We start from the raw sequence: 17,069 nt of genomic DNA on the forward strand, positions 1-17,069 counted from the left end.
AACATATATACAGTTAGCATTTTTCATAGTCCCCAAAAGACTTGATTCACGGTTAGCAAGCGTAAGAATAAAACTAGAGTCTAGTAAAGTTCTAGCATGTTATTGGGATAGACAACACTTATTTAGCTCTCCTGGCAGATTCTACAACCACAAGAGAGCTCTGTAGGTGAGGTGTAAGTCTTTGGGTCGGATTCTACTTTCAGTTACACGAGTGTACATCCAGTTCATTGATGCTTTATACTGTACTCCTGATTTGTACAGCTGTAATGGAAAGCAAAATTTGGCGCTTGCATTTCCAAATTCATATGTATTTACCAAAATAGATTCGCCTTTTTAACGGAATGACAGTTCAAAAAAGTGGAAGGAATCATACTGATTTGGTAAGAAGTAGGAAGAAAGATTTTAGTTTAAAGCTTCCAGAAGGCAATTATGATGAACAGCGAGTGTTCATTTATTTGGAAGGGAAAAAATAACTTGATAATGTCCTTATGCTGTAGTCTTAAAAATCTGAGGTTCGGTTTTCAAATTACTCTCCAGGACTTTAACCTACACAAAAGTGCAGGTATAAAAGTCACAACAGTATTTAAAATACTACATATAAGATGCTTTTGGAATAAGAGACATAAAGCCATTTTTCCACTCCCCTTTCACCAGGTTCACTTCGATTTGAAACTCCATAAGAGTCAACAGGGTTACACCCCCATGAAATAGGACTGGGGAAACAGATCTACATTCAAAACCATGAGATCTCAAGGAACAGATACTTGCAATAAGTGCAGATTCCCATATTATGGTAACACAGACGACTGCAACGTCGTTTTCAGTGCAAGACTTCCACTATTTTTGTTTTCGTTTTTTTCCCCAGTATACACGGCCACTTACCCCTCTCACTTTGGCTTCTGCATTCAGGGCTGTTATCCAAGCTTTCTGCCACTGGGTCCTCCAGCTGTTCAGAGACAGCACCCAGGCCAATAGGGTGTCATTTCCCTGCAGAAGTTCATCCGACGACGGCGGTTTCCTCCTGCTGTTCCGCAGAGCGACCAGAGCATATTGCACCAGGTAGATGGCCAGAGTGACCAGGGCGGCCACAAACAGAGTGACCAGGGTAAACCACTGGATCTCGTCCACCCAATACGCCGGCCAAGCCATGACTGCACATAACCAGCCGGCTGCCCCGCTCCGCCCGCACGGTCTTCGCGTGCCAGGGTCCCTCCCCTCGCCGGGGGAGAAAAGTTCAAGGCATTTGCTTCTCCCGCGCTACCTCAGCCCGATCGCTGAGAGCACCGAGCTCGCCCTTTGCAATCCAATGACAGACGCCGGCTGGAGCACAGTCCGGCCCGAGGACGCCCTAGGGCAGAGCAGGCCAGAACACCCGCCCTTGAGCCGGAGCCACCCCGCAGCCGGGAGCAGAGGGAAATGACCGCCAGTCGCAGCCCGTGAAGGCGATGCCCGCAGGGGCCGCTAGGGTCCCGGGGCCCCTCGCCAGCAGCTTGCGCCGCTGCGTCCTCTGCGCGCTGCCCAGCCCAGGCTGCGCGGGGCGGGGAGCCTTGCAAGCGCCGGGCCCGACGGGCACCGCTCTCGCATGGCGCTGCGGCCTCTCCAGCGCGCGGGGCGGGCGCTGGGCAGGACCAGAGCCCGCCCCGCGCGCCGAGCTGCTCCGCCCCCGCTTCGACCTGGAGCCGGTGGCCAGCGCCGCTCCTTCCTCGGCCCTTCGCAGCCTGCGCCCCCTCACAGCACAGCCACAGGCGCCTTAGTCCTTAAAGGCGCAGCAGCCCCCGCCAGCGCCCAGCCTGTGCAAACACTGGGGTGACAGGGTAGGAAATGGGTGCGGGGGGGGGGCTTCGAAGGGGCCCAGAAGTGTGTAGCGATGGGCTGCAGTGGTGTCGTTCGTGCAGATCGGTCCCTCCTTGCACGTGTGTGTAGCAGACACGGAAATACGGTGAGGTCACCGCATTCATTGCTTTCTTCATGCAGCCCGCTCGGCTTGGAACAGCTTCCCCTCGCCACGTTCCCACGGCAGCTCTGAAAAAAACCAACTCTTCGACGCTATTCTAGAAGCCACTCGGCTGTAGTGACATTGTGCCCGTCTGGGCCAGCTCTCCTATTCCTTGGGGTGGAATCATTGACCCACCCTCTCCCTGGCTGGGCCAGTCTGTGCCAAAAAATGGTGGCAATTTATGAGAATTTTTAAAACATTTCCCATACAAAAACTGTGGTTGAAATATCCAATACTGGAAACATTTCAACCAGCTCTATATAAACTGGTTTTAAAAACCCAGCAAAAATGATTAAAAAAAGATTGAAATGTTGACCAGTATTGGTCACCATGGCAGGATCAGAAAGCATGGAGCCTGCTCACAGACTCCTTTGTCTTTTGCAAGCCATAGAGCCAGCTCTGCAGGGGCACAGAGGAGTTATGATGCAGGCCAAGGGTGTGTAGAGGTCAGAGCCAGTGGGATCACAATTTGGACAAGGTATTCTTAGTATTATTTGTATTCCAGTAGCACACAGAGATCACAACCAAATGCAGGGCCCCATTGTGCTAGGAAACATACAAATCATAATATAAGATAAAGTTTATGCCTGAACAGTTTGAAAATTAAATACATAAGTCTAGTTGGGAGGACAAGCGGAGAAACAGAAAGGTGAAGTGACTTGCCCAAGATCATATATCAGACCCAGGAACAGAACTCGGTCCTCTTGGGCACAGATCCTGTGTGTATGAATGTAGGGCACAGTGTTCTAAAAAAGCTGTCTTGGTATTCTGAACTCTGACTTTGAGTTGGAGTATTTGGGGAAGAGTTTAATTTCCCCCATTGGCTCAAAGTGACATTTGTTTTCATGTTGGATTTGTAATTCTTCAGTTTTACAGTTTGTTTTTCTGTCCTAATTCCTGCACAGCTTGATAGGATTTAGTGACGCATCCTGATGTTTGCTTCTTCCTTACACCAATTACACCATTTTAGCAGAAGCCATTGCTTCCTCCCTCATTCACTCTCTGACCATGCCTACCCTAGTTAATTAACTGTTCCTAATTGAACTGGTGGAACAGAACCAATTGAAGTTCAAGTAAATGAGTGTACCCACATTAGACACGGTGATTTGTGTTCTGTACATTACAGTTTTGCTCCATGTTCTCACTAGTGCTGTTCTAAATTGCTTTAGTTGCAATGCCTTCTTGGCATCTATCCCACAATTTCAAGCACATCTTCCAGAAGCAAGGGATTCTGAGAGATTTCAAAGGCCACCAGTGCACTATTGGATAGTAGTGGGAGGGCTACTTGAACCATTGTCCATCTACTGGCATTAAACATTACAGACTCAAACACTGCTTATTCAAACACTATTCGGCAGTTTGGAGAACTTGTTGCAGAGGTTTTACATGCCTGCTAAGTGGACCAAACTGTTTTTAGAATTGCTCTAGTGTAGACAAGTGCTTTAGGCAGGGTGTGTGATGAGAATAACTGCTTCAATCTATGTGGAACAGATGGAAATGTAAATAAAGGTATTGGTCAGGACACAAATGGGAGGCAGGTGCCCAACTTCCATTGACTTTCATTGCCCTTTTTGCCTTTGAAAATCTCCCGAGATTGCTATACTACTGGTAAACATTTTGAAAGGGATCATCCCCCACTTCTTTATAACAGCATATGACATTTTAGGACAGCCCCCATAATAACACCTTTGAAAGAGTAACATTGCACAACAGCATTTTTGGAGAGAGTGGGCCACAATAACCTTCCCACCCATCCACTTCACAAGATGTTGGGTTTTTGTTTTGTTTTTTTGGCAGGCAGGAAAGAGGGAAATGTATAAGAGTTTACTATACATTTTCTCTTCTTCCACCATCCCATGACAGAGGGAGGAATCAAGGCTCAAGTATTCTTTCCTCCAACCTCAAAATCCTGAACGTCTCCTTATCCTTTATGGCAGGGGTGTCAAACTCATTGGAAGAAGAGGGCTGAATTCTACTTTTAATTATGGCTCATGGCCCAGGGTATAAATTCAGGACTATATACTCTCAATAAGACATTGATGTCAGTTGGCAGTTTGCACAGATATCAAGGAAAGGATATTGTCTTTATGCAGTAACTAAATGTTTTATTGTTATTTTTCAGTACCTTATTGTCACATTCATCTTCAGTATGCACCCTTTTTGTTTTAAATATGTTCCTGTTTAAGCCTACTGTTGTTTATGCTTTTTGTTTCTCCTTCTTCCTTTCTCAATTTCTTCTCCCTCCCCTGTCTTTGGGAATTTCCTCTGTTCTCTGCATTCTCTTCTTCCCTGCAGAAATTCCAAGTTTCCAACCCCGTGGGCTGCACTCCCATCCTCTTCCCAACCTACCCACTAAAATGATGAGTGATTAAATAGTTGATGTTGGCACTGAAGTGTCATCCAAAGCAGTGGTTCTCAACCTTTTTTTACCCAGGGACCCCTAATCTTAAATTGACAAACTTGCAGAACCCCAACTCCCCATCATTATTTTGTTGCTCATAATTTGTTTCTTTCACATTATTTTAATAGTTATCCTGAATATTACTGAAGAGAAATTATTATTTGAACAGATCAACAAAACACAGCAAATTAAAATATTGACAGCTTATTAATGCCAGGAAGTTTTCAAACTGTGGGGCATGTCCATCTAGGGGGGCTCGAGGAGGGAGCGCCACCGCCACTCCTTGACTCACTCCAGTGGGCCACCCAGCAGAAATCGGGGGCAAGGCCACAACCAAAAATTGCAGCATCACAGCAGAAGAGAGATCTCCTGCCATCAGAATGGGTTGCCTCACAGCCATTGACTCCACAGGCAGCAGCTAGCCAAGGAGACACACCACTGCTCTGCTTTGCTGCATCAGCACTTCAGGGAGCAGGGCCAAATGTGCCCCCCACCACACGTCACCTCTGGTTGCTGGTACATTCGTGGACCCCCTGGACTATATTGGTGGACCCCTACTGGTGTGCGGACCACAGGTTGATAACCACTGCAAAATCTATATTCCAATCAGCTTTAGATTATTACCAATGCAGCTAGAAAATGGAAGCTGAGATTCTGGAGAATCTGAATAGGTCATGGTGACCATGTAAATAAATTATGTGCTGGCCATATATTTGATGCCCCTGCTCTGTCTTCTCCAGAGTCAGCTCCTAGTGTTTCTGAGAAAGCCTGCAGGTGGCAGCAGCCCAGGATTAGAGGCTCTGCAGCCTCTGTTTCATGTGCATGCTCTCAGGCTGCTGTTTACCCTCCCACACCCGAGTCTCTGAGATGCTTATCTGCCACAACCACCCATTTCTAAGCAAATGAAAAGTGAGAAATAGAGACAGAAGGGCTGTGCATGGAATAGGGATACATTATTTAATACATTATTTTAAAATAGCAAACATAAGTTGCCAGGGTCCTTAAGTCTATGGGAGATTTGCCTGAGAAAGGACTGCAGGATTTGGCCCTATTGTAATGTACTTACATATAGCGTAGTATCCACTTGTACCTTTAAACTTGTCAGGGCAAGGACTTGTCATTTATCTGGCACAGTTAATTTGCTGTCTGGGGATGGGAAAGATGGTGTAGGACACAGGACATGAGGGTTCAATTCCTGGCTCAGCTACAGACTCTCTATAGGACCGTATGCAAGTGACTTAACCTGCCCCATACTTCAATTCCCCATCTATACAATGGGCATATTATGTCTCTATATCACAGGAGTGTTATGAGGCTAAAATCTCATAATGAATGAGGTGATAAGAGTTAGATGTAACAGAATATTGTATATAAATAATAATACAGTAATAACCGCCCCCAGAAATATGACCGGCTGACACATTTGAATATATATTATTACTTTCAAAGTTTTATAAAATCTATTGTTATTAGAAATGTTTTAATTTCAGATGTAAGGATGTTGTGTTTTGCTTTTTTTCTGTTTGGCTTTAGACATTCCCCTGCAGTGGTAGCAATTCAAACACTGCACCATTGTGCTAGGGAATCAGCTGCAAGGGGAGCTTCCTAGAAACTAACTAGAAGCAAAAATGAAAGCGACTAGCTTAATTTCATTGCTCAGACTGAATTAAGTGCAAACTATGTATTTGTGCTCTAGAGATCAGGTATGAGAAGTAACACCTACAAGGGCCACCCAGATCTGACCTACCACACAGCGACCTCTTGCCTGAAACCTTCCTGAGGCTATGGCAATCTCATATGTTTGTGCTGTCTGTGAGGCTTTGCAGCAACTGGTGCCCCCCACTGCAAGACGGCAGAAGTTGGCCACCTTTCCAAAAAGAGAGGGCAGTTTGGAAATGTAATGTCTACCATGATCTATTGGCTGCGTGTCAGACAGGGACATGGACAGAGAATAGCTCCATCTGACACCAGGGGCTGGTGGTGGTCTATGTGTGTAAAGGACAGGTTTCCTGGAAGAATCAGGCCCTACAGAGCCATGTAGATGGCATAAGCCTAATGCTGCCACTGCCAGTTTCACTCCCTAGAAAAAGTGCAAATTAAGGAGCCATTTATTCTGTGAGCTGGAAAATCCATCAGTTATGAAATGCTGAATTCTCAGATTCTCTGAAGTACTTCCTGTCATTCCAGAGCAGCAGCTGGCAGATCCCAATCAACAGAACAGCAGTTCTGCACACTAAGTACCACCTTTTTTTAATCTCTTACAAAACACTGGTCCCCAGTGTCATTTCCAAGTAATAGTAGCTGTTTGTTGTTTTATATTTTTACCTGTCAATCGGGGGTGGGGGAGGAAGAATTATGACTCAGCAAACATTTAAACATTTGTCTTTTTTTTTCTGAAGCAATGAGTCTGTGTGAATTTGAAATAGTCTTCCATGAACAGGCAGGATCTCACTCATCAGAGTACAGCAATGGGGATGTGGTTAAAGTAATTAAGTGTCCATAATATTGTGTAATTTGGGCCTGGACTTCAAGGCTCAGATTCAGCCAGTACTTGGCAGTACCACTTATTGGTACCTCTCTCAAGTTGCTATATTGTTTTCCAAATTCTCCGCTTGTTTTTTCTTAGTAAATCTCTAGCTGATTTGGTTGTGAAGAAAATCTCAGAAAAATAAACTGAATGTAAGGCCACGTCTACACTAGCAAGCTTACAGCCGCTCTATGCCAATGGGAGAGAGCTCTCTCGTTGACATAATTAAACTACCTCCAATGAGCAGTAGTAGCTATGTTGGCAGGAGAGCGTCTCCCGTCAACATAGTGCTGTGCACACTGGTGCTTCTGTTGGAGTAATATGTTGCTCAGAGCGGTGTTTTTTTCACACCCTGAGAGACATAAGTTATACCTACAGAAGTGCTAGTGTAGACATAGCCTAAGTGATGTAGAGATGAGTCTGCAGAGAGCCTGAAACAATAGCTCTGAGAGATGTGAACTACCCCATTCATCTCAGTGAGGCATTAATCAGACGTCCAAATGATGGTAATTTAAGCTTTGTCCATAGTTTTATTTCTCATGTCAGAAAGGAGAGAAGAGGATCACAGATCAGCACAACATGCTCTGAGGGACAAGTAGGTGGTGGTTGGGAGATACCACCACTTATCTTTTCCCCCAAATCAAGAAGGATTGAAGCTCAGTGGAACGTAGCAGAGCCTGTGGTCATAGTCAAGCCCCACTGAGCCCAGATCAAGGAGGCCAGTGGAGCTCAGAGAGCTGCATGATCATGTTTTGAATAGCTGCATAATCTACTGTAGCAATGCCTCATTTTGAAAACTCACATGGACAGAGCTTGGAAGTGTATCATCATCTTTTTTTTCATCGAGTTTGGTCCCTCCTGGACTCTATTTATTGATACAATGGGACTCCTATAGGAAGCAATCATTACATAGGAAGCACAAATTCCTAACGTTATTATTGAAAAATATTTTGAAATAGAGCATTATGGGGGCCTGGATGGTGTGTGATTAGCATTTTATTCTATTCCATTCCCCAGCTGGCCTGAGCCTACTAGCACTGCAGTTAATGGCAAAACTCCCATGACTTCAAAGGGAGCAGGATCATGTCCACAATTATTTAACTAATGATGTTGTTTTATCTTATTTTACGTGTAGCTTTCACAGTAAATTCATTTACAAATACTTTACATAATGATTATGCAGGGACAAAAACACAATAAAAAATTCTTACCAGTTCGTCATCCCTATACTATAAGGTCTTCTTTTACTAACATGAGAGAGAGAGACAGAAAGACACATAAGAGAGAAAAACATAAGCCTATGAAGGCTCTATGCTGCATGCTGGGTTATTCATGTTCAAGCTAGTTCACAAGAAGCCTTATTGGAAGATATTTGGCAATCTATATCCAAAAAGGCTAAACAAACTGTAACAAACAAATAAAAGCAACAAACTCAGCAACAAAGGGTACGTCTACACTGCAAGCGAAGATGTGATTGAAGCCCTGGTAGGCCTACCTGGGATAGATTTAATCTAAGTAGCATGAGTAATAATAGCAGTGAATACACAGCAGCGTGGACTTTAGAATGTGCTAACCACCAGAATACAAGCTTGCCAGGGACCCTGTGTATTCTGGTAGCTCACCTGTACTAAAGCCCATGCTGCTGCATCTTCACTGATATTATCACCCCTCATGTCTATGTCTAAACTGCATAGTAAACCTGGGCTCCGACTCAGGGTTAAGCCCAAGCCCCCTACCATCCACACACAAATCTTTCTGAATTGGGCCAGAAAACCCTCAGGACCTGAGCCCAAGACTTGCCGTGATGTGAGTCCAAGCACAGGCAATTTGCAGTAGGGACACAGTTCAAGCCCGGGTTGCCAGACACGTGTCCGGAGAATCTGCTAACACTATCCCACAGTCCCTTTGGCCTGTGTTTTCCAGCCCTTCTATCTCAAAACTTCCTGTTTGATTCCCAGGAACTGGAAGTGACCTCCCGGTTCAGATACAGCTGCTCCGCATTAACCCTTCCTTTCCATGATGACCGCTTAACGGGAAACACAGTTAACCCTGTCTCGCGTTAGCTATGGCCAGCACTATGAAGAAGCCCTACACCAAGTGCTCAGCTAGCTGGTCAGAGGAGCACAGCCAGATTTTTTTTAATTTCTGGTGTGTGGCAAGCAAGACATTCAACTTCAGCTAGAGTGCAAGAAATGAACACATGTACAAAGGTACCTCAGAGAGACTTGCGGCTTTGGGGATTCACTGGACCCCTGATCAATTCAGAGAGCAAGGCAAGTAAGTCAAGACTGATTACTGCAAAGTCAGGGATGATAACCACCGCTCAAGGAACTCCCCAACTATCTGTCTCTTCTACAAGGAATTTGACCACGTACTGGGAACTTTACTGAGCACTGAACCCTCAGTAGTGCATGACAATCTGCTGAGCAGGGCTGACAGGCCAGAGCGATGTGTAGCTGTTGATTGTGGGGGGAGGGGCGCAATGTAAAGGTTCGGGTGCGGGGGAACGTGACCACCCCACATGTTTCCTCTGGATCTAGGACAGAGGTTTTCAGACTCTGAGGCATGCCCCCTGAGGGGGGCATGGAGGAACATTCGACGGGGAGGGGCAAGCGATGACACCAGAAGGCTAGGGCCGGTGATGCCAGACAATTCGGGCCAGTCCTACATGGCAGGGCACAGGGAGGGAGCACCACGTTTACTCCTTGACTCACCTCAGTGGTTCACATGCCCCCCCATGTCAACTCTGGTTGACACCCTAAAAGCCCCCCCAGTCACAGGCTCCACTGGAGGAGAGGCAGCAGCCGCTAGATGACGCTAACAAAGGGACCCTGGTGCTGACACAGGTCCCTGAAGAGGCTATGTCACTGGAGTAGCTAGAGCACATCCTGGATCCATATTTGGAGGACCTGTTTGGGGACAGCCCTGGGGAGCAGCCCACAGCGGAACACGCGGCTAAAGTGCTGCAGCCAAAGCCTGAGACTTGTATGTTTCTGCCGCCATGTTTGTTATTATTAATATACAAATGGGAGAGATTTCTGGGTTATGACCCTAGAAAATTATTATTACAAGTCAGGAGATGTAGCATGCGTCTGTTCAGTTCCTTAGCATCCGCCCTCCCCCCACACCACATGGGATTCAAAATGGACACCGGGAAGTGGGGGGGGGGAATGTTAAACAAGCAGTTATCATGAAATTTTTACTAGATACACACTGATTGTTAGAAAGATGAGTTGGGGTATTAATATTATGAGTCTTACATTCCCTTTCCTTTTCCTACAGTTCACCATATAAATCAGCCACGCTGGACTGCCTGTAGTATGACTGCAAACAATACTGGAAGGTGTTTTAATTCATGGGTGCAAGTATTATGAGTCCAAACTGCACTGGAGGTATTTAGTCCATGGCTGCCTGTATTATGAGTCCAAATGATTAGAGAGCGTGGTTGTCTCTGTTATGGATCCAAATGGCTGGCAGTTGGGGCTCTGCATGAATGCAGGGTGCTTGCAAGGAGGCTGAATTACATCTCCATGCTAAATCAGCATCTTGTTGATTTTGCCATTAATTTTCTCCCATTCCTGGCTCCTTTTTTAGTTCTTTTACTGTGTTTCTTAATTTGAGCTATACATTTTAGTTGGGCCTCTATTATGGTGTCTTTAAAAAGCGCCCATGAAGGGCCAAGGACAACAGAGGCACAGGGGACACCAGCAATCGTGAAATTGCTGTGCAGGAAATGGACATCGTTTGGGTGTTTTGCACTCTTGTACATTTCATATTTACATGCACTAGTCGCCTCTTTTTGCACTGCTTTTGTGTATTGTGTTCTGAGTTTTGATGGCAGCTGGTCTGCCTTTCAAGTTTTTATATTGCTAGTTCTTATTTAAATGCATGTTTAAAATAAAGTGCTTATTTGCACACAAGTTTCATTAGCAAATTTAATTACATTTATTAAAGTGGAATGTCATCCCAGTAATCCATAAGCTGTGGGTAGCGCATGTCCAGTTTCTATAAAATGCATAAAAAATTCCATCCACCATATAAGCCATAAACTGTGTGATGAGGTTCATGAACAGCGTTTACAAAATGCATACTACAAATTCATAAAAACAATCTTCTAGAGCTGCCCTACACCCAGAAACAGCGAGATGAGTGTGGCACAATTAAAAATACTATTTCATTCCCCTTCATCCATGGGGCCGTTCAAACATATTATGTGGCTGCACAGAGAATCCCTGCTTTTTGTTGCCCCTGGAGATCCTGCACCAGTAGTGACAGGTGCACCTTCTGGCTCTGTGTACAAATCCAGCAATTCAGCAGTGTTGTGGTTCCATTCCTGGTGAAATGGCTCACTTTTGTCCTCACAGACATTGTGTAGAGCAAAGCAGGCTACAATAATGTGGACAGCAGAGGTGACACTGGCATACAAACAGTTTTGAAAGCAATGCCACCACAATTTCAATCTGCCAAACACACATTACACCACCATCCAACAACTACTGAGCATGTAGTTAAACTTTCTTTGGCCAGACCCTCTGAAATCAGGGTATGGTTACATAAGCCACAGTAAAAGGACATCCCCTAGAATAACAGTGACTCCATTTATAACAGTGTAATTCGGAGGGAATAATGTCCCAGCTTGTCCATGAAGGTATAGTTCCCATCTCTGGAAAACCTTTGTATCATTCACTTTGCCAATACATCTCACATTGGTGTTCATAAACCTGCCTCTGTGATCAACTGGGGCCTGCATTACAATGGAGTAGAATCCTTTGTGGTTTATGTACTCATGTGCAACTTGCAGAGGGCAAACTATTGGCACATGAGTCCCATCGATAGCCCCAGCGAAGTTTGGAAAGTCTATTCTCTCCAAGACAGCAATTATTTCAGGAACATTGTTTATGCCCCCCATCTTTGGGTACATCACCTCGCAAACCTCTCCCATGACAAACCCCACAGTTGACTTGCCAACACCAAACTGGTTAGCTATGGGGTAGCAGTCTGGGGTAGCCAGTTTTCAGGTGGTTATAGCAACTGGCTTCTGGACCAGCATGGCCTCCCTCATGCATGTTGTCCTGACTCTGGAGGATCAGAGCAGGCTGATCACACAGTTCCAGGAACATCTGCTTCTTCATGCAAAAGTTTTAGAGCCCCTGCTGGTCATCTCAGGTCTGCTTGACAATGTGATCCCGCCAGTCTGTGCTCATGACCCAGCTCCAGAAGCACTATAAGGGGAATCTGGGGTTATGGCAACAGGCATGAGCAAGATCAGCTGGGTTGCCGCCGCCATGTCTGTACCCCCTCTCAAGGAGGTGTCTTTGATTGAATATATACCACCACTGAAATGTCCACAAGCATCTCTCAGATGCTGTGCCTGAATCCTGAAATAAGAGTGAAAGCATGAGCAGGAGAAATTCTTCTACCATTGCTGGAATCTAGTTGCAGGGAGTGTGCACACCCAAAAGTGACTTGGCTGGATGCACTGGTGGGCTAAAAACAGTTCTCGTCAAGTCCTGTGGGATGGACAGATAAGGTCTCTCACAACAGACCATGAACCAAGCCCTAGAGTGGGAACAGCTACCAAGGGCACTAAGAACCCTGGCATATACCCCAGAAACAACAAGGTCTGACTCGAATCTGTGTGGTGCAGTGTGGATGCATTGGCACAGGTATGAGACTCGAGTAGCAAGGGAGTGTGGATGCCCAAGCACAAGCTTGGAAAGAATGGGTCTACAGGCCTGGGTTCCACCGACCAGCATTTACTATGCAGTGTAGACACCCCTTGAGGCCTTATGTGCCATGTAAACCTCTCTGAAGTCATGAAGGGTGTCTTATCAGGAGAACTGATGCAATTGCACTATGCAGTAGAGGCAAGAAATGGGAGAGGGGGAGGTGGAGAGGAAGAGGTGTACCCCCCATGCACTGTATGGAGCGGAGCCCAGCTCCACATGGGGAGAGCGGATATTTGAAAGGGGAAAGGCCAAAGGATTTGCCACTGCACAAATCATCGAATCCTTTCTCTGCTGGAAGGGAGGCTGTTAGAGATGCAAAAGCTACTCCAATTGATGACTAGGGGAACCTCTTCAGAGTGCTTGACTGATGCTGTGAGGCAGTAAAGAGGATTCCTTTCCCCTTTCCATCTCTGGAGATCCTTGGCACCCTTCAGATTGGGTGTTAGGCACAGAAATTCATCCTGAAGGTTTAAGTGGTGCATATGCCCTATAACAGCTCCTTCTGTACTGGGGGGGAATTTGACTGTAACAGTTCAGGGCAACTGCACCTGTATTCCCCCTCTGTGGTCCCTTGACGGCATCCACTCTAGATTTCCAGTTCCTCAATTATCGCCTCTCTTGGGCGGAGATCCAAGTCTCCCTCCTGACTGGGATTTTCCAGGCTGCACAGTTCCATGCCATCACTGTGATAGCTCAGCAAGCCAAATTGTCTAAATAGTCTGTGCTTTGCTTTCTCTTCAAAGGCAATGAACAGAGTTATTGCCAGTACCTATAAGTTGCCACACAGCCCTTTATAAGCAAGCACATTTATTTGTAAGGTGACAGCATTACAGAGAAAACATAAAAACAATGAAACAATGCACATGTTAAAAACTTACCAGACGTCACCCATCAGTCTTATCGGGCATCAGGAGGCTAAAAGCCTTCTACTCTTTCCCAGGAAGGACTGCCCTCCAACCTTGGACAGGAGGTCCTATCTGTTTGCTGGATGAGAAAGAAGGCTCTGTCCATTTAAACACAGGCTGTTTATCCAACAGCTGTTTATCCCTTTCTTTGTCTGTTGGTCTCTGGATAATCCAGTTTGAACTAGTATAAACGAAACTCTGCAGGTGGTGGTACTCTCTGGAGGTGTTACAACCTGAGTGAATTTTCCTAATCACGCCCCGTTTTTAGTTCCTGGAAGAGCTGTGGTCACTCTCCACCATAGAATTACATACAGTCCCTGTCCCACAATGATGCATAAATGTAATAGAGTAAGAGCCCCAAAGACATTGCAGGAAATTGCCATATTTGTACCAAATACATTAAACATTAAGGCTAATAAAAATCCATAAATATATGATTCAACATATTAGGCTCTCAACAGTCTACTTTCATGTAATTCACTTGGTTGTGGAGTCTCATGTATGAGCTACAAGAACATGTCTGGTGGTGTAAAAATCATGAGATGTATGTTTATTCTTCCATGTTCCCCTCAGTACAGGTAGACACAGCATTGCAGCATCATTTGAATAAAATCAGCCTTTACAGATATGCTTTTTCACTGGTGGGTCTGTGTTGCCTAGCAATAACTAGGAAAGTTGGAATACTTTTATCCTGAAAATACCTCACTTATTTATCCATTGTTCCTTGTCCAAAACTGAAGCAACATTCACCCCCAACAAACAGTTGTGCAGCACCTTTGAGAATTGTTTGAAATTAAACAACTTCAGATGGATGCACAGGACATATCTTTTGCACGTATAGTGCAGGGTGAGAGGTTCGCACACATTAGGAACGCTTACAGGCATCACTTAAAACAATTAGGATGGGAAGGACCTCACCTCTGTCATCATCACATGACTATACCAGAGGAAGCTGTTGAGAGTTCTTCCCAAATATTTTGAATGATAACTCGATGCCTGTTCCTGTTATCCCTCCATTTGTACAAAATTATTTGATGTCCCTGGGGGAGACCACCTGACTAGTGTAGTCTCTGTTAATTAGAGACGGTCCTGGTTTGCACAATTTAGATCTGTATCTGGATTCATATTTTTACTCCCCCAAAGGTCAGGAACATTCACATATGGGGTTTTGGTTCATTCATTACAGGCATAGATCCCCTCATCAATTAAACCTGATCTAGATTTAGATTTGAAACACTCCTGATTTCAGAGGGCTCAAACCAAGGGGTTTGGTTTGGGCCCATTTCTGTTTGTAATTTGGGCTACAGGGCTTTTAACTGCTCGTGGCATCTATCCATCAGCTTAGAGGAATAGAAAGTTTCCTCTTTAAATTCATTCTCCTCCTCAATGTGCTTAAGATCCTTCAATATGAAATTGGGGATTTCTTCACCTTTCCACCCTAATGCCAACCAACAGCTAAAAAGGTAACTGTCTCACCAAACAACTTTGCATGCATAACTAAAAATATACTGTATATACTTGTTCATAAGCCAAATATTTTTGGTAAAAAAGTGAAGCATCAAAGAACAGGGGTCGGCTTATAAATGGGTCTACACCAAAATTTGATGATTTTAAGCTCTATAGAATTATTGAATTGAATATCTAATACATTGTCGTTTTGTTTACCTGGAGTGTCCGCAGGCATGGAGCCCCTCAGCTCCCAGTGGCTGCGGTTCGCCGTTCCCAGCCAATAAGAGCTGCGGGAAGTGGCGGTCAGCATGTCCCTCGGCCCGCACTGCTTCCTGCAGCTCCCTTTGGCTGGGAACAGCAAACCATGGCCACTGGGAGCTGAGAGGCTCCATGCCTGCAGACGCTCCAGGTAAACAAAACATCCCGACCCACCAGTGGCTTACCCTGACAGGCCGGGAGCCAAAGTTTGCTGACCCATTTATTGATGTCAGTACTGCAGCCTTTTAAAGTTGCAAAGGCTTTGTTTAGTGGACTAGATTGGCTAGAAATGAATACTAAAAGAGCAGTACTGCAGATCTGCATAACATTTGACCCATGCATTTCACAAAATGCTACACCTTACAAGCCAATCAGAAAAATAAAATGAACAATAGTATTATAGCACTGGTGTCAGTTTGCTACTGTGTAATTTGATCTCTTCATACATTTCTACCAAATGACCTTGTAAATCTCAAGCCAATATGAAAATATAATGCGCAGAATCGATGGAATCTCTAATAAAATTTAAATAGCCTGTTATTGCCATAGACATGCCAATCTACAGGGTTGCTTTGAAATAAACAAAGAACAATAATAATGTGACAGTGATAAAGCAGGTGGCATTCTTATATAAGGTCCTACAAAATCTATAATTATAATAATAATGATCTATTTTCATACTAGTATTTAAAATGAACAACGGTGAAATCAAAAGAAAACGATCTGCTTATCACGCAGCGTTCAAACTTAAAGTTGTTGAATATGCAGCATCAAACAATAATTGCGCCGCTGCTTGTGAATTCTGTATCAATGAGAAGCAAGTAAGAGAATGGCGAAAAAATAAAACAACACTAAAAGACATGCCAAGAAACAAGAAAAAATGTCCAACGAGGTGCGCTTCATTTCCTGAGCTAGAGAAAGATCTCAGTAATTGGGTTGTTGAATGTCGACAAAATGGGTACATTGTCACTAGAACTGGAATTCATCTGCATGCTGAATAATGACTTTATTGCCTCTGAAAGCGGTGATTGAAGGGGGGAGGTCAGTTGGCTTACAGGGAAGTAGAGTCAATCAAGGGGGTGGGTTTTCATCAAGGAGAAACAAACAGAACTTTCACACCGTAGCCTGGCCAGTCATGAAACTGGTTTTCAAAGCTTCTCTGTGTGTAATCGGCCGCCAGGCGATTTGCCTCAGCCTCCCACCCCGCCATAAACGTCTCCCCCTTACTCTCACAGATATTGTGGAGCACACAGCAAGCAGCAATAACAATGGGAATATTGGTTTTGCTGAGGTCTAACCTAGTCAGTAAACTGCGCCAGCAAGCTTTTAAACATTCAAATGCACATTCTACCACCATTCTGCACTTGCTCAGCCTACAGTTGAACTGCTCCTTACTACTGTCCAGGGTGCCTGTGCCTTCATGAGCCATGACATTAAGGGGTAGGCTGGGTCCCCAAGGATAAGTACAGGCATTCAACATCCCCAACGGTAATTTTCTGGTCTGGGAAGTAAGTTCCTTCCCGCAGCTGTTCAAACAGACCAGAGTTCCTGAAGATGCGAGCGTCATGCACCTTTCCCGGCCATCGCACGTTGATGTCGGTGAAACGTTCCTTGTGATCCACCAGTGCTTGCAGCACCATTGAAAAGTACCCCTTGCGGTTTATGTACTGGCTGCCAAGGTGATCCGGTCCCAAGATAGGGATATGCGTTCTGTCTATTGCCCCACCACAGTTAGGGAACCCCATTGCAGCAAAGCCATCCACTATGACCTGCACATTTCCCAGAGTCACTACCCTTGATAGCA

General features: G+C 45.0%; 1 protein-coding gene across 2 annotated transcripts in view; it reads right to left on the minus strand.

Annotated features, from left to right (window-relative positions):
- The window catches only part of C2CD2 (C2 calcium dependent domain containing 2), a 47,271-nt gene extending 45,675 nt beyond the window's left edge, over nucleotides 1–1,596 (minus strand). For both annotated transcript variants that reach the window (XM_054004823.1, XM_054004813.1), the window contains exon 1: nucleotides 883–1,596. In XM_054004823.1, coding sequence (XP_053860798.1) covers nucleotides 883–1,149 — 267 coding nt within the window. In that variant the 5' untranslated portion in view covers nucleotides 1,150–1,596. The remainder of the gene's footprint in view (nucleotides 1–882) is intronic.
- Between the last annotated feature and the right edge of the window lie 15,473 nt (nucleotides 1,597–17,069).

The sequence above is a fragment of the Malaclemys terrapin genome, chromosome 1, assembly GCF_027887155.1.
Source record: "Malaclemys terrapin pileata isolate rMalTer1 chromosome 1, rMalTer1.hap1, whole genome shotgun sequence".
NCBI classification, from domain to species: domain Eukaryota; kingdom Metazoa; phylum Chordata; order Testudines; family Emydidae; genus Malaclemys; species Malaclemys terrapin.